This window comes from Thermomyces lanuginosus (assembly GCF_041956635.1).
Source record: "Thermomyces lanuginosus strain ATCC 200065 unplaced genomic scaffold VTN49scaffold_42, whole genome shotgun sequence".
Lineage (NCBI taxonomy): Eukaryota > Fungi > Ascomycota > Eurotiomycetes > Eurotiales > Trichocomaceae > Thermomyces > Thermomyces lanuginosus.
The window spans coordinates 825,058-848,883 of NW_027192376.1; the positions used below are offsets into that span (position 1 = coordinate 825,058).

At 55.8% G+C, this 23,826-nt stretch overlaps 10 protein-coding genes across 10 annotated transcripts; 6 read left to right on the top strand and 4 right to left on the bottom strand.

Moving 5' to 3' along the window:
• Window positions 1-289: 289 nt before the first annotated feature.
• On the top strand, window positions 290-1,093 carry VTN49DRAFT_7037 (uncharacterized protein; the record flags this gene model as incomplete). The annotated part of the gene is made up of 4 exons (XM_069415262.1): window positions 290-476; window positions 545-664; window positions 733-927; window positions 999-1,093. 4 exons carry the CDS (start codon window positions 290-292, stop codon window positions 1,091-1,093), a joined length of 597 nt encoding a protein of 198 aa, XP_069265077.1.
• An 869-nt stretch (window positions 1,094-1,962) lies between these two features.
• Window positions 1,963-4,464, top strand: VTN49DRAFT_7038 (uncharacterized protein; the record flags this gene model as incomplete). The annotated part of the gene is made up of 4 exons (XM_069415263.1): window positions 1,963-2,515; window positions 2,563-3,050; window positions 3,105-3,442; window positions 3,489-4,464. 4 exons carry the CDS (start codon window positions 1,963-1,965, stop codon window positions 4,462-4,464), a joined length of 2,355 nt encoding a protein of 784 aa, XP_069265078.1.
• A 302-nt stretch (window positions 4,465-4,766) lies between these two features.
• Window positions 4,767-6,559, bottom strand: VTN49DRAFT_7039 (uncharacterized protein; the record flags this gene model as incomplete). The annotated part of the gene is made up of 8 exons (XM_069415264.1): window positions 4,767-4,897; window positions 4,951-5,104; window positions 5,159-5,568; window positions 5,635-5,686; window positions 5,757-5,855; window positions 5,912-6,005; window positions 6,191-6,257; window positions 6,349-6,559. 8 exons carry the CDS (start codon window positions 6,557-6,559, stop codon window positions 4,767-4,769), a joined length of 1,218 nt encoding a protein of 405 aa, XP_069265079.1.
• A 998-nt stretch (window positions 6,560-7,557) lies between these two features.
• On the top strand, window positions 7,558-8,055 carry VTN49DRAFT_7040 (uncharacterized protein; the record flags this gene model as incomplete). Its single annotated transcript, XM_069415266.1, has 1 exon — window positions 7,558-8,055. One exon carries the CDS (start codon window positions 7,558-7,560, stop codon window positions 8,053-8,055), a length of 498 nt encoding a protein of 165 aa, XP_069265080.1.
• A 584-nt stretch (window positions 8,056-8,639) lies between these two features.
• Window positions 8,640-9,924, bottom strand: VTN49DRAFT_7041 (uncharacterized protein; the record flags this gene model as incomplete). Its single annotated transcript, XM_069415267.1, has 2 exons — window positions 8,640-9,698; window positions 9,748-9,924. 2 exons carry the CDS (start codon window positions 9,922-9,924, stop codon window positions 8,640-8,642), a joined length of 1,236 nt encoding a protein of 411 aa, XP_069265081.1.
• A 436-nt stretch (window positions 9,925-10,360) lies between these two features.
• Window positions 10,361-11,285, top strand: VTN49DRAFT_7042 (uncharacterized protein; the record flags this gene model as incomplete). Its single annotated transcript, XM_069415268.1, has 2 exons — window positions 10,361-10,900; window positions 10,953-11,285. The coding sequence occupies 2 exons, from the start codon at window positions 10,361-10,363 to the stop codon at window positions 11,283-11,285; spliced, it is 873 nt and encodes a 290-aa protein (XP_069265082.1).
• A 94-nt stretch (window positions 11,286-11,379) lies between these two features.
• On the bottom strand, window positions 11,380-12,807 carry VTN49DRAFT_7043 (uncharacterized protein; the record flags this gene model as incomplete). The annotated part of the gene is made up of 1 exon (XM_069415269.1): window positions 11,380-12,807. The coding sequence occupies one exon, from the start codon at window positions 12,805-12,807 to the stop codon at window positions 11,380-11,382; it is 1,428 nt and encodes a 475-aa protein (XP_069265083.1).
• A 241-nt stretch (window positions 12,808-13,048) lies between these two features.
• Window positions 13,049-14,778, top strand: VTN49DRAFT_7044 (uncharacterized protein; the record flags this gene model as incomplete). The annotated part of the gene is made up of 3 exons (XM_069415270.1): window positions 13,049-13,598; window positions 13,651-14,479; window positions 14,544-14,778. The coding sequence occupies 3 exons, from the start codon at window positions 13,049-13,051 to the stop codon at window positions 14,776-14,778; spliced, it is 1,614 nt and encodes a 537-aa protein (XP_069265084.1).
• A 519-nt stretch (window positions 14,779-15,297) lies between these two features.
• On the bottom strand, window positions 15,298-19,258 carry VTN49DRAFT_7045 (uncharacterized protein; the record flags this gene model as incomplete). The annotated part of the gene is made up of 2 exons (XM_069415271.1): window positions 15,298-16,343; window positions 16,402-19,258. The coding sequence occupies 2 exons, from the start codon at window positions 19,256-19,258 to the stop codon at window positions 15,298-15,300; spliced, it is 3,903 nt and encodes a 1,300-aa protein (XP_069265085.1).
• A 1,517-nt stretch (window positions 19,259-20,775) lies between these two features.
• VTN49DRAFT_7046 (uncharacterized protein) lies at window positions 20,776-23,553 on the top strand (the record flags this gene model as incomplete). The annotated part of the gene is made up of 1 exon (XM_069415272.1): window positions 20,776-23,553. One exon carries the CDS (start codon window positions 20,776-20,778, stop codon window positions 23,551-23,553), a length of 2,778 nt encoding a protein of 925 aa, XP_069265086.1.
• Window positions 23,554-23,826: the final 273 nt, after the last annotated feature.

Here is a 23,826-nt window from a genome sequence, read left to right on the forward strand (position 1 = left end):
AAGACACAGAATCCCTCCACGGGACAAGCTCGGAAGAGCAGGATCAAGATCCAGCAAACTGCAATACTGAAAATACTACGATCTGCCATCTTTATAAGCATATACCAGTTCTACTGCGCAGCTGTCTTCTGCAAAGAGGAATCAGTGTTCGATCGAGAACGACAAAGATAGAAGGCGGTGTCCTGCGGCAAAAAGAGAGGGATCGGCTTCTGATCCATCTCCGAGCTCAGCATTGGCACCAAACGGAGTTCTTGAGCCTGCAACCCCCGCGTGCAGCCCGCCGTTCACAATGGCGCCGCCACAGGCAGAAGAAAACGTCTACCAACCCAAAGATGCAATTGCATCGACCATGAAGATCACGGCCCTCACCGGAGGCGTGGGTCTGCTCGCCTCGGCCGTGCAGAACACGCTGACAAGACAGAATGTCGGGCCCTGGGGTGTGCTCACCCGGACCGGAGGCACCATCGGCATATTCGGTACGTCTTGCTCGGGAAGCGATGCGCCCCTTCCGATTGTCTGCAGTTGCTGATAAATTTCCTTACAGCGGCAATGGGTGGTACCTACGAATTCGTGAAGACCGCATCCGCCAACCTGCGGGAGACCAACGACCATTGGAACACCGCGCTGGGCGGTTTCTTCTCCGGTGCAATTCTGGGATTACGCGGTGCGCTCTCCCCTCTCTCTCCGTGTTTTCGAAGGGGTGTGCAAATTGCTGACAAGGAAACATTATAGCCCGAACGTTCCCAGCGCTGTTTGGATACGGCGCCGCGCTGGCCGCGACCCTGGCGGCTTTCGACTACACCGGCGGCACTATCTGGGGCCGTGACAAGCCCCGGAACGTCGACCGGTACGAGGAACTGGAGCGACTGCGCAAGACCTACCGACGACCCGTGGAGGAGACGATTGCCGAGCTGGGTGAGGGACGAGGTATGTCGCCACCTGTTGGATTCCCGTCGGCTGGTGCCGTGTGACAACTGATACTGATGCGTCGTCACCAGGAATCTACGGCCCGGGCTATGCAGAGCGGCGTCGTCAACGAATCAAGGAGGCTTATGGCATTGACGTGCCGAGCACACCACCCCCGGCGTCATGAGGGGTTTAGATGGGGAAATTATCTTGTAGACTACGTTCCTTTTGTTCCTAGTTCAATACAGTGGCTATTTGTGGCTGGACCGGGCGCTGTCACTGCCAACAGAACCACTCATGCATGGAATCCCTCTGATCAGGGTAGGATTGGCTCTTTCTTGGCGTTGTCAACCACGTGACTCTTGAAGACCCCGATTGCGATGCTTGATGCAATCTGGCGTGCGATGACGTCGAGTTGGGCAGCAGACCCCAGACTCTAGACCCCCGAGTCTAATGCAGCGGGCGGTTTCTTATCAGTCATATCAAGACACGATATGTAGGTCTGTGATTGTCAAGGAAAAGAGCCTCCGATACTGTTAACCCTCTACATATCTGGGTACGAACTCGTAGCGAAGTAAGCAATACGAGCACAAATCGCATCCGGACACATCCCCAAGCGCCAGCCACATCCTTCGAATCCCATGCGGCAGCCTGGAGTCTTGTGCATCCTGCGTCCGGTTGATTGGGACATTCCAACTAAGTTGTGATTTGGTAGATCCGGATTGATGCACGCCGTCCTCGTCGACGTCATCCATCCGCATCCGTCTACGCATCCTCCTATCAAGCCCCCCTAAATCTAGCACCACCCTCTACTTCCCCTGTAACCGGTGCGTCATTCTGTTTATTTCTCCTCTACTTTCTGGCTCATGCAGTCGCGTTCTGCGTCAGTGATCCGTCACTTATTTCTTTCACCACGGATTGTACTGTAAGGAGGCCGTCTTTACAACACAACAACAGATCCACTGATTTATTAAGCTTCTCAAGAGAGATTCTACAGCGCGATAATCTGCTCGATATCTCGTGGAGGACTTCTCATCGCGCACTGAGCGACCAACAATGGCCGCTCGTGTACAGACACCGTCCCATGAGGGGTACTACGGCTCCGCGCCGATGTCCGGCGGCGACCATGCGCATTTGAACCGTAGTGGATATAGCGGGTCGCGACCGAACTCCATCTCGGCCGGTTCCGCCCCCAGCGCGTCGGCAGACTATGGCGTACTCGCCGACGACAGGCCGCAACAGCCGATGCCGTATACGTCGCGGTTCAACGAAGAGCTCGACGCGAGTCAGAGGGGCTCGTCGATTGTTGACGGACCCCCTGCGGGGGGGCTGCATCGGAGTGATTCCCAAATGTCTTCATACAGCAGCGCGACAATGTCCAGGGGCCCAGGAACGACGACCTTGAAGAAGAAAGCGTCGCTGAGCAAGAAGGGCAGTTTGCGCCGCAGTAGCAGCCGACGGAGTTTACGCGCGGGCAGTGTGCGAAGTCTCAGCCAAGGGGCAAAAGAAAAGTACGGAGTTGGAGGGGATGAGAATATGAATAGCGCTTTCTACGTGCCGATTCCGACAAACGGCAGCCCGACGGAGGAGTTGGCGAACCGGTTTCAAGGTACTCGGCCAACTCCTCTGCAATTGTTTTATGCTGACAATGTATAGCCTGGCGCAAGGTCCTCAAGGACCTGATTATGTTCTTCAAGGATGTGCAGAAGTCTTACGAAACTCGCTCGAAGCTGTTTATGTCCGCGAGTAACCTCATCAACAACATCGCGGTGCCCCCGATGTTCCTTGAGTCCGGGGGTCTGGCAGACGCGAAAGCAATCCTACGCGATTACCACTGGCAGGCCGTGATCGAAGCCAACAAGGCACGGGAGGTAGAAAGCGAGGTGGTGCAGCAACTCACCAGCCTCCGCAGTGATCTCCAACAGAAGACCAAGGAGATCAAGAGCCTCTCGGGGGACTTTAAGAACAGCGTGGACAAGGAGATGGAGAGCACGCGCAAAGCGGTGCGCAATCTCCAGGAGAGCCTGGGCCTGGTCGATGTCGCTCCCGCCGCGGTATCGGGGAAGCACGACCCGTTCATTCTCCGACTGCAGGTGGACCGGCAGATTGAGAAGCAGATTGACGAGGAGAACTACCTGCATAGGGTCTGTCTATCCCCCGTATCTCACCGCAGACCTCACTTACATTGGCATTTCTAGGCCTACCTTAACCTCGAAAACTCTGGGCGCGAGCTCGAGGCGATCGTCGTCGGCGAAATTCAGAAAGCCTACAACGCATATGCTAGCATCCTCAAGCGGGAGGCGGACGAGGCATACGACACGGTCGAGAAGCTGCGCGCGGGCCCGATCTCAATGGCTAAGGACCACGAATGGAACAGCTTTATCAGTGGTAACAGCCAACTGGTTGATCCACGGGTGCCGATGCGCACCGTCGAGCAGATTCGATATCCCGGCAAGGACCATCCGGCGGCAACAGAAGTGCGGTCAGGCATGTTGGAGCGTAAGAGCAAGTACCTGAAAAGCTATACTCCCGGATGGTGCGCCTCCTCCCTCCCTCCTCCAAATGCAGTCTAACCAAAGCAGGTACGTCCTCTCCCCGACACACCTCCACGAATTCCGTTCCGCCGACAGCATCGCCTACCAAACGCCCGTGATGTCTCTCTACCTCCCCGAGCAGAAACTCGGCTCGCACTCTCAACCCACCTCCTCGTCCTACAAGTTCATGCTCAAGGGCCGGCAAACGGGGTCCATGCACCGCGGCCACGCATGGGTCTTCCGCGCCGAGTCGTACGACACGATGCGCGCCTGGTTCGACGACATCGCGAACCTGATCAACAAAACGGGCGAGGCGCGCAATGCGTTCGTGATGCGCCGTCACTCTGATGGCCACCACCTTCTCGGCCCCGATCTCCACATCAACTCGCTCGGCGTCGGCGGCGGCCCGGGGCCCAGAGGCAGAAGGAGTAGCACCGGTTACATCCGTACGAATTCTTCAATGAGCAGTGACGGAGGCGTTATGGAGGACGAAGACGAAGACGAGGACAGCGCCGCTCGGTCCGCCCACTCGACTCCTCAACAGCAACTACAACAGACAATTCAAGATGACAGCGCCACGCGGCGTCAACCCGGTGCGCAAGCACAACAGCAACACATTGGTGACCGACAACACATACAGACCACCTCCACCGTGACACGGTCGACGAATATCGTCAATACCAACAACAACAATGACGGAGTAGAACCTCCTAGCGATGTACCCGATATCGAGGACGAACAGCGAGGAAGACGCCGCCCACACGATCAAACGCTGACCCCCGACAACAAGGACGAGAATGAAAACACCAGAAAACGCACCGCAACAGTGTCCACCGCAACTACGCAACTCTCTACGACAATTTCTTCATCCGCTGAATCGCCAGCGACGCCTCCGGACGGGAACTTGAATGTGAATGTCGACGAGGAAGGGAAAGCGATTCCCAAGATACAGACGAGAACGTCCACGACCGATCTACTGGCGATACCGGGCAAGTATCCTCGTCAGACAATGGCGTCGTCATAAGTTTTTTCTTTTGTATGAATCTGCTTGTGCAAGAATTGTATTGTTATACCCTGGATGCTCTGGATGGATGGCTTCGTTACGGGCAGATACGGTACTTGTTTCATGTGTCATGACCTTATGTGCGTTACGTCTGCGATTTTTCATGACAGGCATGTTTTGATTCACCGAATGAGATGATGATCAGTCTCGAATTGACAACAACATTCCAGATAGTTTCACGGCATCAAGTAATAACATCCCAAATCAACAAACAGGTATCAAGCCGATGGTCAAACTGCGAGCAGGGACGAGTAAACGTAGTGTTACATGATTTGATCCTGCGTGATGCCACTCGGCGCCGTGTCCATAGCATCGCCCTGGCCTGGCGGAGTAAGGTACTTGACAAACGTGATCCCCAGCGGGCGACCACCGTACTGGTAGCCAGTGAACTTGGCTGCATATCCGTTAGCTTTACCGTGTTTCGCGGTCAGAATGGGTCGCACGCACCAATCGCAGTCTCGGCAGTCTCTGCGTTGTCGAACTGCACCACACCCGTTCCGCGGGACCTCCCGTTTGGCTCGTACTGGATTTCGGCCCGCTCGACCTTGCCAATGGTCGAGAACAAGTCCACAAGATCCTCGTTGCAGGTGGACCATGGCAACTACCCTACGTTAGTCGTGCCTAGATATTGATCCCGGCGAAAGGCAAAACTCACATTGCGCACATAGATGGTCGCGCTTCGCTCTCCACCACCCGTCGCAAAATCCGTGAACGGGTTCGGGGGGTCCGATGGCACCATCGGCGCGTCATACCCGCCGTAACCACCATAACCACCTCGGCCAAAGCCGCCATAGCCACCACGGGCGCCGAAGCCACCGCGACCAAAGCCGCCGCGGCCATATCCTCCGAAGCCTCCACGACCCGATCCGTAGCCGGGGCCATATCCAGCTCCAGCAAAGCGATCCTCACGGACCTCCAGAGTTCGCCCTTGCCAATCATATCCATTGAACTGCTGAATAGCGTTGCGGGCATCTTCGGGCGACTCAAACACTACAATGCCAGAGCCCTTGGGGCGACCGCTGGGATCTGTGTGGATGTCGGCGCGGATCACGGGCCCTTGCTGAGCTGCAGGGGTACGACGCGAGTTAGCGACGGCCATCTGCCAGTCGGCCTACTACAGCTCAAACTCACCAGCCTGGCGGAACAAGTCCTTCAAATCCTGCCACCCTACGTTGAAGGGAAGCTACGGATCGCTGCATCAATACAGCACGTTCTCGCAAGTCAACCACGAACGGCAGGAAAAGACCACTTACATTGGCAACGTAAAGCTGCCGCCCGCCGGCACCGCCGAAACCACCTCGACCAAAGTCCCTGGCCGGGGGTCCCGCAAAACGAGGCTCAGGTTCACGATCCTATCGATCGGCTGCTTTAGCAAAACGAAAAGCGGTTCAGAGAAGTTCGAACGTACCTCGCGAACGTAGACTTGACGGCCCATCAGGGTCTGATTGGTCAGAGTGTTGACTGCATGCTGAGCTTGCTCCCTCGTGGCGTATTCCACAATCCTAATAGAAAAGATAAGCAAACCAAAAGAAACCAAAACGGCGCAGTCAAAGCGACTGAGAAGGCCCAGACTCACCCGCAACCCTACAATATCCGGACAACCAGGCCCAACCCGTCAACCCAACAGTCCGTCAAAATGGTATGCTTCAACCAGAGGAAAGGAAATCAAAGAACCAGCCATGACTACACATTGACGCCCACCTTCGACATTCCATTCGGAAGCTGCAACACGTCGGCGAAGATCACATCTCCCGCTGTAGTGCATACCCATCAGCATCTGGTCAGCAAACATACTCGGCCGATGAAATGAAATCCTGTCCCAGCCACGCGCTTGACGTTGCTCACCCTGCCTCATGAAGTCTTTCAAATGGTGCCATTTGACATCGTACGATAGGTTTCCCACATAGACCCGGCGGTCTTGCTGGGACGACTCGCGGACGGATTGCATCATTTGTTCCTTGGCGGCAAGACGTTCTTCGTAGGATCGCCCGGAGCCGGAACCCCCACGACCCCCGTAAGACGAATATCCTCCTGACGGCACTGGAGCGCCACTCATAGGAGACCTAGACCTCCGATCACCGCGGCGATAGTCGTCACGGCTGCGCGAGCGGCTACGAGAGTATGAACGGCGACTGCGACGAGGACTGCGCGAGCGCCGACGTGGCGAACGAGATCGCTCCCGCTTTGAGTTTGGAAAGGTTAGTGTTGCCAGCAAAAAGGAAGGAATGGGGAATGGGGGAAAGAGAGCGCGGCGACCAGGTTGGACAAGATGGGGCCCGATCGGAGCACAACAACAGGGGGTACACTGGGGGCCTCCGGCCGCGCAAGGCTGATGCGCATGGAACCGAGCGGGGGAGTTGAGTCATTTGAATATTCGGCGCCAAGCGGTTGGCTCAGGAATGGGGAGAACGATAGTACAGTAGTCAAAGAAGGGCGCGCTTGCGACGGCGGCCGGGGAACCCCCAAGACCCTGCCAGGAACAAAGAGATCCAGAATCGGAAAGGCCGACTTACTTGATAAGGTCGATAAACGTCCGCTGTGGGAATGAAAGCGTCAGTAGGGATGATATCAACAGATAGACCCAATCGGAAATCGCATCCAGCGGAAAGGGAAAGAGAGAGGAAAATCGAAAAAAGGAAGGAGGTGATGAGTAGTGCTGAAGAGGGGAAGGAGGAAAATAGATCGCGCGGAGGATAAAAAAAAGATGCTACATTAACAGTCGCGGCGGCATGCAGCAGTGCAGCAGGCGCAATCAATAGGAAGCCCGATCGAGAAATCGCAGCCAAGGAACAAGAGAGGGGAGGGGTGGGCCAGACCGCGGGCCCCCAAAGGGAACCTTGAGGAAAGGAAACCCTGACTGCGCTATGGGAGGGACGGCGGCTGGCGCGGCCGAACTGAAGGCGCGTTGATGGGGAAGGGGGAGCACAAAGGAAGGGTAGAACGGGAGAACAGGCCGGTGCGATTCAGAGGGAAAGAAAAGCGCACTCACCCATGATGTTTTTTCAGAGTCCAGAGAGGATGGATGGGTAAGGAAAAGCGTGAGGGCGAAAGAGGATGGCGCGAACAGGGATCCCGCGTCTCGACAGCAACCAGAGCTGCCGGGGGATGGATTGGACTCCGATGAGCGTGGTATTACAAAAAATTTTGCTTTCCCCTTCCTCTTTAGTTGGAGCCGGACTGGTGACGGGGGAGGATGGGAGACAAATTGGAGAGCAGAGGGTTCAGAGAAAAAAAATGAGGCGCGATGGAAGGGAGACTTTAAAGAAGGGAATTTGGGGAGGGCGTCTCGTCTCGATTGGGAAGGAGGCCGACCTGGCGCTGCGAAGAAAGGCCAGGCACGCAAGCACCAGACAGCAGCCAGACGAGAGAGAGCAATTGAGTCCGGGGAAATGCAAAAAGCCGGCACAGAGAGAGGGAGGAAGGATTGAAGAACGGGAAGTCGAGCCTGGAGGTCAATTATGGAGACCTGAGGTCGGCGGAATGAGGTTTGGCCGTCTGCCGTGGCAACTCCCGTTTGAGATTCCCTACAACCACCAAAAGACAACCTGTTGACAATGGCATTCAAACCACCGTGATTCTGGTCTAGATTCGTCTACAGTAAACAAGAACGCTGAATTCTTCCAGCCAATGCTCTTGAGATCTGCCGTTGATGTTTAATCTATTTGCCAATTTACCGCAGAGAGGACCTGATTGGACCCTGGCGCAGTTCGATCTGCTGTCGAAAAGACGGGCGCTATTTTGGCTTTTAGCCTTTTATCTCCACAGTCGCAACTGGGAATTCTGACACGGTATCTAAGTTCCTGGAGGAGGGGGGACAGTGTTCGATTCGCTCAGGTATCACATCAAAGTTTCGTGCAAACCACCAGTGAATAACTACTGGCTGAATGGGTGAGTCATGGAGCACCAAGATCGTATAGCTTCTTATTAGGACAGCTGCTGTCAGGGTAAACGCCTGTTGTAGTCAATTTGACTACGACTCTGTACAGTACTACTATGATTTAATTTCTGATATGCGGGTATGCAACGATAGTGGTAATATGGACAAATTCCTCCCATGGCATTGCCCAATGCTGCAGGAGAGAGCGCTCCACGCCGATATTCTATTGCACCACCCTGAACTCCGACAATGATGCACCCTATTGTTCGTCAAGCAAGTCATGCCACTCCGGAATCTCCTTTATCAAACTCCACATGTACTTTTCCAGTTTGTTCGCGCACTTGGCGTACACTGTCGAGGGATCATTATACTGCCGACAGTTATTGAATATCAGCTTGAGGTCGGCGAGCATATCCCTCGGAGAAGAATAGTAATCATTCTCCAGTCTTTCTTCGACGGTCGAGAGGTCCATTGGGTTCGTGATAACGGTATAATAGTCGGGCACCTCGTCCTTGTTAACCGGCTGCAGGAACGGCCATGCCTGTTTATGGTTCTGAATCTGATTAAGGAAGCGGCGCAGCTCGTTGAAATGAGGCCCACGCCGCGGTTCACGCGCCAGCTTATCCATGTCGGGCGACCAGCCAGTTTCTCGAATCGCTGGGATCGAGAGCGGGTCGATGGGGGTGACAACCCCCGTGGTGGCCCATTGTTCTGGCGGTTGGTGGACAATGTGGTTTTTGCTCAGGACGCGCATCTTGGCGCGAACGGTTTCCTTCTGCTTGAGAAGCATCTTTGGGGCTTCTAGATAACGTATTCGGGGTAGCATGGAGCATTGCATGAGTGTCCCGCCCTCGTAATCTTTGATGTATCCCATCCAGATGGACTTGTCCAGCGTAATCTCCTTCGTGAACCCTTGTTTCTGGAAATATCCCGTTGCGTAGTTATCCGCATATGTCAAGAAATGCATGACCGGCGATGTGGCTCGGACGTAATCCTTCAAGTGGGCCATGAGATGTGCTCCGTATCCCTTAACCTGTTGATCGGAAGCGACTGCGCAAAAGACGATCTCGGCGAACTTGCGATGTCGGAACTCTCTAAATGTGATTCCGCCAATAACCTCTAGCGGCTTTTTGACGATGGCCATGGACAGATGCGCGCGGTCGTAAACGAGTCGTGCGATGTAGTCCTTGGGCATCTTTGGGAGTTGTTTTTGGAACAGGCATTTGAGGCCTGTCAGGATGATAATGCTCTCCGGCGAGCCGTCATTGTTAACGACGCGGAATTCAATCTCACCATTCCGTTCTTCGATCACTGCGGGCTGTATCAATCAGTAAGTATTCACAGTATCTAACGTCTTGTCATTGTACCTTCTCCGGAATAGGGATTCTCTGTAGCGGCGGACTTTCGCTTCCATCATCATGGTCGCTTTTGATTCTTTTAGCGTCGGGAGAGGGAGACGGATCTTCGGAGGCCGAGCGCTTTGCGACTGGATTTTGTTGACTCTGCACGTTGTCGGTAGAGACTGGGGGTTCGGCTTGATCCATTGCTGGATCGCGACGGATAAGAGGTTTCTATGCCGTCAACGGGCTACTAGAAGCGGAGATCCCGTTGTTCAGCGACAACTGAGCTCAAACACGTGAGCGCAGATGAGTATTTATTGTGAATGACTGTTAATCTGTTCTATTCTGCCCTTCCTGCAAGACACACGACAATCAACCAGTCCGCTTTGAAGAATAGGAGACTTGACGCGTTAAAGTTCGACGTCATTCAGAGGGTTCCAGAGCCATCCACGGCGATAGGGTTATTTATGCATGCCGATCTGGAATCGGCATACGCTGTATTACAGAAGTTATGCCATATATGTACAGAACTCTGTAAATTACGGTAACAATAATACAACCATCCGAACTAGTGAACCTCTCCGTTCCGCATCCGATCAGCTTCCCATCTCTCACAGAGATCAAGACAATTGCACTCAAAATGGCCCTCGTAATCAACCATCGAATAGCGGCAAGAACAACAACAGCCGCCGCCGCAGCGGCGAGTCTCCTTTCGCAACGACCACTTCCCTCCTCGACGACGCAATGCATCGCCAAAGCCACCACCATCAGGCCATCCACACCATGGAGAATGCCGAGTGTCTCGGGAGCCACGAGTCTACGACCCTACCACTCGCAATTCCACCCACGTCTTCCCACGCATGAATACACCAACTCGCAGACCGCCATCCTGACCGCGGCGCTCGAACATATCCCCTCACACGGCTTCACCAAGGAGGCCCTGATCCGCGGCGCGCGCGATGTTGGCTTTCTTGACGTGTCGATCCAGTTGTTCCCACGGCAAGAGATGGATCTCATTCTGTACTGGCTGGCGAGTCGCCGGGGATTGCTGCGGGCAAAGGTCGAAAGTGGTGGTCTTTTCGATGGGTTGCCGTCTTCCGCATCCGTGGATGATAAGGTTAAGATATTGATCCTGGAACGGCTGAAGATGAACCGTGATGTGATTCATCGGTGGCAGGATGTAAGTTTCCTCTTCTGATTCATTACTGGGAGAAGGTACTGAGTTGACGTAGGCCCTCGCGACAATGTCCTTCCCTTCCAACATCCCTCTCTCCCTCTCTGAGCTCCATGCTCTCACGTCGGATATCCTTTACATGGCGGGCGACAAGTCGGTCGATTCGTCGTGGTATACGAAACGTCTCGCCGTGTCGTCTGTCTATGCCAGTGCCGAGCTTGTCATGACGCAAGACCAGAGTCCCGACTTTTCGTTCACTGAGGGTTTTGTTGAGCGTCGTCTCGAGGACTCGCGGGCCATTGGCAACAAGTGGACGGATATCAAGTCGTATCTTGGCTTCGTTGCTGGCACGGCTGTGGGGCTGGGTCGGAGTTGGGGATTGAAGATTTAAAAACACCTTCTCTGCTCTTTTTCCGTGATGGATTATGAACTGTATTATATATATATGGGAGTAGGGTTGTATATTACAATCATCATCGGTCTCTCTAACCTGGTTCCATACGGCCCGCCTCGCGCCGCGGCGACATCACCTCCTCCCCCCTCAACCGTTTCGAGACCCAATCCACCCAGCCAGCCCGCGACCCCGTACCGACAAGCTCCTGGAGATCCGGATCCTTGGCGACCACCTCACGCCACTGCTCCGACTCGTCGTAGTTGGCCAGGTACCGACGGGGATCGCGCGTCGACCGTAGCCGGCGCTCCTGCCGCCTACTCAGCGCCGCCCACTTGCGCGCCGCAACGAGGTCTTGCACCGTGCGCAGTGTGATCATGTCCGGCTCCGTGCCCGTCTCCTCCATCTCCCGCAGCAGCGCGACCACTGTCGCCAGGTCGTTCTGCGTGTCACCGTAGAAGCTGATGAGTTCGTTGTAAAGGCTTGTACTGGCTCCGAGGACGCGCGCCATTCGGCCGTGGGCTTCAATCAGAGCGCGCACTTCTCGGATGATCGGTGACCCGGGGTATTCCTGCCGCAGGAGATGCACCGTGAACGCCAGCGTGCGAGCAAACACCGCGGACGCGACGGCCGCGGGGGAGGGTTCTGGTTCCGTCTGTGTTTGCGTCTCCGTTTCGCCGTCCGGCGGTGCAGGGGCTGGTTGATCTTCCGATTGTGAGTCTGATTGTTGTGCCCCACGGATAGCTTCCTCTAACCGCCCAAAGACGAGCCGCTCCGAGAGCTGTAGCAGCGTGTAATCGTCCACCCCGCTGCGAGCGGCGTCCTGGAGTTCCTTCTCAATGGCCTCGCTTTCCTCTTGCACACGCGCCTGGAAGGCGTTTGTCACACTCAGGTCTTCCCGAAGGAGTTCTGGATCCGGCTCATGCTCGATCGGCGGCTCAATGGATTCCGGAACACGATCTGATTCTTCCGTCTGAGCTCGTTGTTGGTCCAGCCTGCTATCCTCTTCCCTCGGTGTGGTAGTAGCAGCGATGTCGTCCTCATCCGCCCACCTCACACCCGGTTCGCCCCGATCAAACTCGCGCGCATCCCGCAGAATCTCGGAAATCTGCTGCGCCTCCTTCGTCGGCTTTGCGTCCTGTGGGATTGGGTTCTCCGAGACGATGGGTGCGTCACTCGATCCTTCGAGCTTTGCCAGCAGGTTCTTAAAGACAGCACGCTCCGATTTCGTCAGAGTGGTCTTCTTCGGCGGTGTCCTGCGCGATTGCTTGGCGAGCTGCTGCGCCGCTCGTCTTTTGAGGTATGCCGTTCGGGATACGGTGGGCTGTGCGGGCTGTTCTTCCGTCTTTTCGGCGCTTGCATCTTGTTGTTCTTGTCTTGATTCTGTTGATGTGCTGCTCTCCGGTGCTGAATGGAGAAAGCTTGTGGTACTCAAGCTACGATGCAGCGATCTCGACCTCCGCGCATGCGCAAAGAATTGCAAAGGCGATCTTTCAGCAGACCCAAGCAGCAGCCGGGACATTGCAAAGCAGGCCCGTGAAATTGATCAACAGTTCATTTTCCCATGAAGCTCTTCAACGACGAAATCTTGGGCTTAACTCGATTTGATCAAAGCTTATCGATCAGTCACGTGCTTCCGCGTTCCACTTTACGCGTCGAGATCCGCTGGGCGTTTGGTCTGATGATAATTCAACTGAATTGCTGCCGTTGAAATTGCATTGGCCTACAACACGAGAGACGAAATCTAATCCGAAGCACACATCATGTCTGATTCCAAAGGCGACTCGGAACTCTCCGAGTTCGAGAAGCAACGTCTCGCGAACATCGCCGAACGCGATGCGCTGCTCAAAAAGTTGACGCTGGAGGCGCAGTCCGCTGGACTGTTTGCAAAACCGACAAAACCATCGGATAACAATAAATCGCAGCAGAAAAAGAAATCTGGACCGAAGAAACCGAAGAAGGAGCCTGAGACCCCCGTGGTCCGCCGCATGTCATCCCGCCTGCGCGGGTTAGCAGCCGACAGCGAGATCGCGAAGCGCAAGGCTGAGGAAGCCGCGGAGGAAGCGCGCGAGCAGGAGCGCGAGAAGCGGATGCGGCGATCGGATACGTTTACGCTGGATAATATGTTCGTTTCCGGGCAAAAGTTGAGTGGAGATGCGCTTCTTGGAGTTGATACGCTGGTGAAGGGCGTTGCGAAGCCGTATGAGCGGACGTTTGGAGAGGAGGATGTGAAAAAGACCACGAACAAAGAGCTGAAGGCGCTGCGCGAGGAGATGAGCGGATTGAAGTTGTGGGAGGCATGGGAGCCGAACCGTATGGTCTTTCCTAACGTGTATACGGGACCAAAAACTTATGTGTATTGCAGGCATCAAAGTCACGCCTGAACGGATCTACACCATGGCCTTCCACCCATCGGAATCAAAGCCTTTGATTTTTGCTGGTGATAAGATGGGTCATCTTGGCGTCTTTGACGCATCCCAGGAACGGCCGACCAAGGATAGCAACGACGAAGAGGGAGAAGAGGACGATCCTGACCCGGTGATCACAACGCTCAAGCCACACACTCGCACCATTAGCTCGATGCTCATTACGGCCCAGAACCCGACACGGCTCTACACAGCGAGCTATGACAGTTCCATCCGCGAGCTGGACCTCGAAAAAATGACGTCGACAGAGGTCTATGCGCCGGCATCGCCGACCACGGACGAGCCCATCTCGGGCATTGACATGGCCGCTGACGAGGATCCGCACTCGATCTACTGGACAACACTTGAAGGAGCATTTGGCCATCATGACCTCCGCACCCCTTCTTCAAAGTCCGAGGGGAAACAATGGCAGCTCTCCGAGAAGAAAATCGGCGGGTTCAGTTTGTGCCCTTTCCGGCCGCACATCTTTGCGACGGCCAGCCTGGACCGTACCCTACGGTTATGGGATCTACGGATGCTTACCTCTTCGAAAGCCGATGCGGAGCCGCAACCCATTGGCATCCACGAGAGCCGCCTCTCCGTCTCGCACGCAGCATTCAGCAGTAAAGGACACATCGCAACCTCCTCATACGACGACACCATCAAACTCTACGATTTCGGCAAACGCGGTATCGCAACATGGGAGCCGGGGCATCGGCTCTCGGACGACGAAATGAAACCCGACGTAGTCGTGCGGCATAATTGCCAGACTGGCCGATGGGTGACAATGTAAGCATTTCTCCCCCACAATCATGCCCCCATGATGCATCCTATATTGACGGTAATAATGTAGTCTCCGCCCTCAATGGCAACAACAACCCACATCCCACCCACACATCCAGCGATTCTGCATCGCCAACATGAATCGTTTTGTCGACGTGTACACCGCTAGCGGTGACCAGCTAGCACAGCTCGGCAGCGAGGATAGCAGTGTGATCACGGCGGTGCCGGCCGTAGCGGTGATGCATCGGACGCAGAACTGGGTGGTTGGAGGAACGGCAAGTGGGAAGGTATGCTTGTGGATGTAATAATCAGCCATTTTCAAACTCCTCATCTACGATACCCAAATGAGTTTGGGAGGGATATAGAGATACTGGTGGGTAATGGGTAGGGGGGTTAAGGAACAGGTTGGTCTAATTCTTCTCTTCATACGGAGGAGGTATTGATCTAATACGCCATCCGAGGAGTTGAATGAATAGAACAAAACCGGATCGCAATTCTAGTTTAGTTAGCTAAAAGGCCAACTCAGCTCATATGCCAAATCTCTCTCGCACATCATGGAGTAAAAGTCAAAAGAAACATGTTTGTCCGTCCAAAAACGAGGACCGGGACAAAGGTAAAAAAAAAAAAAGAAGTAATTTTCACCACAGGGTATCCAACACCATCGATGCTTGTGTCAGAGAAAATAAGAGGAAAAAGAAAAAAAAGAGTATAATAAGTGCAAAGCCATCAAGCATACATGTACAACATAAACTTCCGTCATCCAATCAAAGCCAAATCCAAGTCATGCTCATGGTAGATAGTCATGGGTAGAGTGGATAGAAGATTCATTGCGAACTGGGATCCTCCCGATTCTCTCGGTTCTCCCCCTTGTGCTTACTGCGCCGCGACTGGCCCGGCACGAGATCTAGGAACCGATATTTGCTGCGCGTGTCTTTGGTCAGTGTCGACTGGCGAGACTTGCTGTTGTTGGAGTCTGTCGTCGCGTTCGGGCTCTCGAGGGAGTGCTGCGACGAGTTCTTCGATGTTACGTTGGCGATGCTGCGCGACTGCTGTTGTTGTTGCGACATCTCGAAGGGCAGGCGGGATGTGTCGAATGTGGCGGACGCCGAGCTCGGTGGTGTCCGGTCTTGTTCTTCTTCTTCGTCACCCCCTTCTACTTCCCCCTCTTCGACCTCAGGGGCTTCTGTTTCGTCGGGAGCTACTCGCCGCTCGGTGTAGGCAGTGTCGGTGGATCGCCGTGGCATGGCTGGCCGCGCGGAGAAGTAGCCCGTTGAGTTGCGGTTGCTCCCGGGAAAGGTCGGCACCTCCACCCCCGGCGTCGTCGGGATGGATGAGGACTCGTCGTAGAATGTCGCCTGCCGATCCATCGACTCGACCAGCTCCTCCCACTTGACCTCTAGGTTGCCACTCGGCCGCTCGGCCTGCTCTGCCTTGCTGAGACACTCCCGCGTCCGCTGTTGCAGGGCCAAAGCGAGCTCGTGAAACTTGGCCAGGCTAGGTTCGATCTCCTGCATGTCGTCAATCTGGCCGGCTGACTTCTCCAGCCACAGGTTCGTCAGCACCGCAAAGCTGCGCGCGTGATCGATCAGGAATGGAAGGCTGGGGAAGCCCTCTCTCGACGTCGGTGGGAGTCGTCCGAGGATCTGAATCGGCGTCGCGTACTGAGGAGATACAGTCCGCGCGGGCCGGTCCGCGGGGATGGCGCAGATTTGATCGACAAACTGCTTGAACGACGCCCGGTTGCTAGTCAAGAACTTGTTCATCGGCTCCATCCATGGCTCTTTGCTTCCAAACGTGGTCATGTTCGCCAGCCCTTGCAGTGCCTTGGCGATCAGGGTCAACGTGCGCTGGGCTCGTGGTCGCGGGTGTTCTACATGTCAGTCAGCAAGAGCACGATGGTTTGGCAGCTCCAAAAATACCACACTAACCCTTCATCAGACCAAACAGCTTCGGGTTCAGAATTGCCGGGCAAAAGAACCGAAGAAACAGGAACCCGGAAACACTGCTGTACGTCACCGTGCGCAGAAAGTCACCGTAGCGGTCCTCGGCGCAGGCTCGCACGTGCCGGAAGATACGCCGCAGCTCCGCCGGACACCGCGACGCCGACTGTGCGATGGCCTCCCAGAATTGATTCGTCAAGGACAAAAGGTTCTTCCAGTTGCGGTCGAGATCATTCTGCCGGCTCAAGCGGCCGGGGTCAACCTCGCAGTCGGGATCCTTCTCGTCGACGGCTCGAATCTTTTCTCCAAGCGTTTCCTCAAGATACTCCCTTCCAAGCCGCCGCATGTGCATCTCCAGCGCCTTGGTCAGCAGCGAATTGCCCCGGAAGAGGAGGTTCGCCTCGATGGTGGCCGACCGGCCCAGATCCCGCACAATGACCTCTCGGTCATGTGCCGACTCCCTAGATTCGTTGGAGTGGAGCCGCGTTGCGTACCGCAGACGCGTTGCCGCCGAGGTATCCTTTCCAGCGCCATCGATTTCGTCCTCGATCAGCGCCGAGATCCATTCGATGGCCTGTCCGGACACCTGGAAGATGTTCAACAAAATCTCTGACAACTGATTCAACTCGGACGGGATGACTTGCACCATGTTGAGCGTGAGGTTGTTGGAGAAGGTATGCAGGAGCTCGGACATGGGCTCATATTCATGCGACATCAGCACCACAATTTCGTCCAGCCGGAATTTCATGTACATCTCTCCAATCTGCTGGTCCCGCTCGTCCAGGATCGGCCACCATTTCTCGTGGTCCACGCCCGGCTCCAACTCGTCGAGGCGGAGATCGACTCGGCCGCAGTTGGCGTCGTGCGACGCAACTTCGAGATCGTCCAGTATGTCCATGGGGTTGTCCTGAGAATCTATTGTATACGGACTCCGCGAGATCAAGGTCCAATCTTTCTGTGCCGGATTCAATGTCTTCAAGAGCACGGAGACGTTGGAGAGAACGGGTGGCAGATCCGAGAACGTAAAGTCCTCCCGCCAAAACGGGTTTGTTGTATTCTGCTTGACCGCGGTCTTCGCTCGAACATCGCCATCCAGCAAGACTTCAGTATAATAGTCGTTGACCGGGCCTTTGTCACTACCCGCAGTACGGGACTGAGTGCGGCCTTTCGAAGGCTGGTGGTCGGCTGTTCTTGTCAGCTTCGCCTCCGTGATCCGGACGTGGAGCGTCCGTTCGATCCGGAACATGTCGGTTGTCGAGGTCTGACCCTTGGAGTCATCGGATAGAGCGGACTCTGGCCCGTACAGTTCCGGGGTCGTAAAGGCACGGAGCAGCACGAACCATACCTCAAAGAGAACCCGGCTCTCCAACGAGAGAAAAATCGGCCGCGAGAGGGGCTCCGTCATTGGCTGGGCAGCGTACTGTGGATAAATGGCGAGGCAGTACTCGTCATCCAACACCGAGGGCTCCAGCTGCTGCACGGCACAGCGCGATAGCTGTGATAGCGGGATTGCGACCTTGAGGATGTTGTTGGAGTACAATTTGAAGTATCCATTTTCCTGCAGCATGCAGCTGACCTCCAGCCACGCCGACGAGCGTCCGCGTTCCTGCTGTTGCTGCTGCCCTTGTTGTTGGCGTTGGGAGGATGCTCTCCGGTTTAACCGCGGCGGCCCGCTCGCATTCGGTTGCTCCCACAAATGCATCGTGCCGATCTTGATGATGGCTGCCTCCTTTTGGATTGTGCTCTCGGAGTTTCTTCGGCGGTCAATCACACGACGTTCGCCAAAGTTGACGGACTGCGGCTTCGTCCGCTTGTTCTGCACGCCCTTGGGACGGATTGGCTGCCAACAGAGCAGGGCAGCCAGCCATGAATCAAACGTCTCATGTACATGGGGCTTCAACTGGATTGTCGTTCCTGAAGAATACGTTGACACACTGAGGTATGTAGTCTGCAACTCGGGGTCGTAGAGGGTACGGACTCGGCAGCCGCGTAGATCCGGGATCAGCGTCTTCGCCAGAGCGACTTCCCCTTTTGCCTGGTAGATTAGACTGCCCGTGGCCACATTGATGGCACAATAGCCAGAGGTCCAAGATCCGTTGGGGCTGGTCCGAAAGGAGAGGATGCCATGCATTCTTCCACAAGTGGTCTTCATCAGCTGCAAGATCCTGGCCGAGTCCGCATGCGACACGGGGGACGCGCTTGATGCCTGGCTGCGGGATGCGTTCTGGAGGTCGGCTGGAGGAGCCTTAGTCAGCCGGGGACGGCTGCTGCCGCTGGACTGACCCGAGGAACCGGTCGCTGATGCGTTGGGCGACTGGATGATGGACGGATAGCCGATCGAGGCCACGGACTCCCGCGAGACTTTGGAGGTCAGGGACGCGGTTGGGGTGTTGATGGACCCCAACCGATTTCTGCGGCCCGAGGAAGCGGGCGACAATTCACTTCTCTGATCTTCCAAGGTGGTGGTTTTCGAGCGGGCGCGCTGCACTCTGGCGGGTTCCGGCGGCGGCGGGGGCATCGGATCCTCTTCATCGGCACCCGAGGACTGATACGGGCTAAAGTCGCGGTCACGGTCCCAATCCGAGCCCTTGAAGCGAACCGTCGAGCGCGGTGACGGGCCGAGGCTGCGCGTCACAAAGTCCGACTCGGACAGGGGCGATTGAGCACCCGGGTCGTCGGCCGAATCGGGAGTCACGGTTCGGATGGTCGAGTGAGGCGGGATGATGTCTGTATAGATGATGCCATGACGATCCTTGGAGGATGATTTCTTACTGGGTCGTCGCTCAAAGGGCCTGGTGTAGGGCGTCGAATTGCGACGCGCCATATTGGGGCGGTCCTCTTCCATCGTGCAGTTCCGTTAGCGGCAGCGATGCTCTCTGCCTCGCTGCCAGTGGGACGCGATGAATCTCGTCAATTCAGGACACACCGCCGCACCGCATGGAGCACGCTTCAGGATCACCGACGGATCCGGAAACGGTCGTTGGGGCGATGGACAGCGAGTGGACAAAGGGGGGAAGGGATGCAGCGTTAAGTCGGGGGCAATGGAGGGAATTGAAATGGCCAGATCAGCAAAGGGACTCGCATCCCTAGAATCACTCACAGCAGCGAGAGGAAGGGCTGAATGCCGAGATTGGCGAAGCGCATGCCGGCCCAGAAAGAATAGGCTCTAGTTAAGCAGTCTAAAAGTCTACAGGGGCGAGCGAAGGGCGGGCGCCGGGCGGGGGAGGGGGAGAAACACACAGAGGGAAATACGAGGGGAAGGAAAAACGGCCGGCTTTTTCTCACTGTCTAAATTTCTTTTTCATTTTGTAATGAATTTTTGGTCTAATTTGTCGAGCGAATTATTTGAGCAATTCCTTGTTCCCTTCCGTGTTGGGGGGGGGGACTGGAATTTCGCCTGAGCGAAAAGCGGTGGACCATGCATGCGGGCCGTTCCCCCCCACGGCAAGAAGACGCCAAGACCTCTGCTTATGTCAGCAACCGCCCACGCGCCGAGCGGATCCCCTGCATGAACGCTTTCCTCCAGGGCGGTTCCTCCGGCACGAATGCCAGGGCCAGGGCGGCCCGGCGCGGCTGGACGCTTTGATACGTACGGGAGGGGCTCTGTGCTGCTGCCAGGGACGGATCGTCTTATGCAGTTATGCCAAAGTGACTTACGACGCACTCGAAACGAACAATCGCTTGGCTTGGTGGAGGTACTTCTCTTGCACTCCCCGCTGAACTCCAGCACGGCGCTTCTCGGGAGGAATCGGTGCAGGATAGAACAACGAGGCCGCATGATCAGAGTCATTATTTTCATAATTTTCATAAGCTTCATCATTTGCAAGGATCCCGGACGGGATCTCGCCACCGGAAATAGAATCAAAGTGCCATCAGCGGCGTTAAATGGTGAGATCTGAGATGTAGAGAGTAGGGCTTGCTGCCGATTGTGGGCATCGGAGAAATGGAGGGTCCTCCACAAAGCACAGATAGCCGAGTCAATGATGTCAACACTTGGCAATCAACTGGTCTAGTCCACATGCCCGGTTGTGGCACTGGGAGTGAGAATGACGCTCCTTGCCACCATCGCTCCATTTCACCAACGGGCCCTTACAAAAGCGACAGCGGCAGATTTCAGTTGAGTGCCTGAGGCATAAATATTGTCGTCAATCACGTGAACCTGCCAAGACGCTGCTTGGCACGGCTGGGGTCGGCCGCGAGGCACGGGACACAGTAGGTCGAGCTCATGGCAGTGGCAGATGGTCATAGCTTCATATGACCGCCTACACGCAGTTGAAGGTCCTGATCATCCGCCCAATTGCACCGCAGCCATGACTTGAGCTGTCGTGCCGCTCTGGGCGTCCAAAGAACACAACGCTCACGATGAATCCCAATATCTTATCGAGACTAGTGCGGTCAACGGGCTCGCCGTCCATCTACGAGACGATTCGGCAGGACGACGATGCCTCGGACGACTCCGATGTGGAGGAACGAGCGGGGATGACGCTGGGGGATGAGAATAGTCGCACCCCATTGCAGGGACCTCGCCCCGACGATGCCGATCACCAAGTGACGACGCAGAGCGCGGCGTTCCTGGGCCAGCAGCCGCCGGGGCCCTCGTCCGGCAGCCGGCCAGTGAAGAAGAAACCGCGAGGGAGTCATGCGTCACGGCCGCAATGGCTACGCACGTCGCCACAGGCACTGGAGGCCGAGGAAGGCGATGATGACGTGCCGGCCTCGCTCCTCGTCGAAGGCGCCGATGTCCATGAAGATTCCAAGCCTCCGCCGCCGCCGCCTCAGCATCACCGATCGCGATCAGGCGCGTCAGCAAGGTGGAAGTCGCCAGATGCGTCGCGCCGTCGCTGGGAGGCCGCTCGAGCACAGCAGCCCCTCCACCCGCCAACACCACCGCCGGGACCGCCCCGGCCTCGAGGGGACGGCGGTATCCCGGGTCTGGCGTCGGCTAGTCCGCGGGACAAGGCCATGTGGCGTTGGACAAACGTCGAAAACCTCGACAATTTCCTCAAGGACGTATATATCTATTTTATCGGCAATGGGATTTGGAGTATCATGCTGCATCGAATCTTGAATCTGTTGACGCTAGCATTCGTTGTGGGATTCAGCACCTTCTTGACCAACTGTATCAACTATCGCGAGGTGCGAAACAGCAGGAAATTGGAGGATATTCTAATTCCAAAATGCATGGCCCGCATGTCAACATCCTCTACCCTCCTGTTGTGGCTGTTTACGTTCTTCTGGATCGGAAAGCTAATGCAGTACATTCTTGATATTCCGCGTCTCCGCCACATGCATGACTTCTACCTGTATCTTCTCAATATCCCCGACTCCGAGATCCAAACAATCTCCTGGCAGGAGGTTGTCAGCCGCCTGATGACGCTGCGGGATGCCAATCCGGCCACGGCAGCCCCAATGTCGGCCAAGCACCGGAGGTTCCTGGGCAGCCAGTCAAAGCAGCGCATGGATGCCCATGACATTGCCAATCGCTTGATGCGTAAGGAAAACTACCTCATTGCTCTGTTCAACAAGGACATCCTCGACCTGACGCTACCCCTGCCCTTCCTGCGTAACCGGCAACTCTTCTCCCGCACACTGGAGTGGAATCTAAATCTGTGCGTGATGGACTACGTGTTCAATGAGCAGGGTCAAGTGCGGCCCATCTTCCTCCGAGAGACGCATAGGCGCGCATTGAGCGAGGGACTCCGTCGGCGCTTCATCTTTGCCGGTGTGATGAACATTTTCACTGCTCCATTCATCGTTGTCTACTTCATGATGCACTACTTCTTCCGCTACTTCACCGAGTACCAAAAGAATCCATCTCAAATTGGATCGCGGCAATACACGCCGCTGGCAGAGTGGAAATTTCGGGAATTCAACGAGCTGTGGCACCTTTTTGAGCGCCGCATGAACATGTCGTATCCGTTCGCCAGCCGCTATGTCGAACAATTTCCGCAGGACAAAACGGCACAGTTTTCTCGGTTTGTGGCATTCATCGCTGGAGCGCTTGCTTCGGTGTTGGCTCTTGCGTCGCTCTTGGACCCAGAGCTTTTCTTGGGCTTTGAGATCACCCATGATCGGACGGTGTTGTTCTACTTGGGTATGCTTGGCAGCATCTGGGCCATTGCTCGCGGGCTATGTCCAGAGGAGACCGACGTGTTTGATCCGGAATTCGCCCTGATGGAGGTCATCAAGTACACGCACTACTGTCCGGCGCATTGGACGGGACGGATGCACACGGACGAAGTGCGGCAGGAGTTTACCATGCTCTACCAGCGAAAAATCGTCATTTTCCTTGAAGAGATCCTCAGCATGATCTTCACTCCGTTTGTACTCTGGTTCAGCCTCCCCCGGTGCAGCGATCGCATCATCGACTTCTTTCGGGAATTCACGGTCCACGTCGATGGGCTCGGCTACGTGTGTTCCTTCGCTGTCTTCAATTTCCAAAAGGGTACCAATGTTATCTCACAAGGCGGGCCTGGCCAGCCCGGCCGCGACCTCCGTGATGACTACTACTCGACCAAGGACGGGAAGATGCTGGCATCGTACTACGGCTTCCTGGACAGCTACGGGACAGATCCGCGGACGGGTGCTCCTCGGCGGCGCTTCCATCCACCGCCAGCGTTTCCGGGCCTGGGCACGATGGAAGCTCCGCGCGATGCGACGAACCTGCGGCAGTTCCCGCAGTCCCCTGTGGCCGCGCCGATGGGACGCCCGCCCACTCAGCGAGGCCCGACCACAGCCCCATCGCCGCTCCCCTCGATGCTACTGGATCCACACCACCAGCCGTCCGCGTCGGGATTCCGGACGGTCGCGCAGGACCGCGGACAGGGTCGCTTTCGCACAACTCGCCAACCAAGTGACACGCTCGCCGATGTTGCCGAATCGGAAGACACGTCACAAGTCCAAGCACAGGCGGACCGTCGTGGTGAGGACTCCACGGGCGCGGTGGCGACCAGCGACGGGAACTTGGAGGGATCATGGCGCATGAATCTCGCTGGGGAGACAGACGACAGTGATGGTGGGGATGAGGACAACGATGTCGAGGCCGTTGTGAAGAAGGCAGGCGTTCTTGGTCTGATCCATCAGTTCCAGAAAGCCGGCACTGAGGCGCGAGCAGGTGGGAAGGCGCCGGTAGATCTCTAACTCCTACTACACAGTTTTATGGGGCGTTGTGTGGGTATTACTTGGGTTGTCAATAGGGATATATTGGAGCATTACGAGTTAGTACTGCTCATGAATCACAACATTTTTTTGGGGGGGATATAATCATTGCAATTGTTCGCCTGCGTACACTTCATGCTAGTTTTCCCTGGCCGTAGCAACTCCATAATCGGGCTTGATCAACGCACCCCCAACATCACCATCGAGAAGTAAGCAAGGAACGATGCCGGTGATGATGAAAAACGCCGTCAAGAG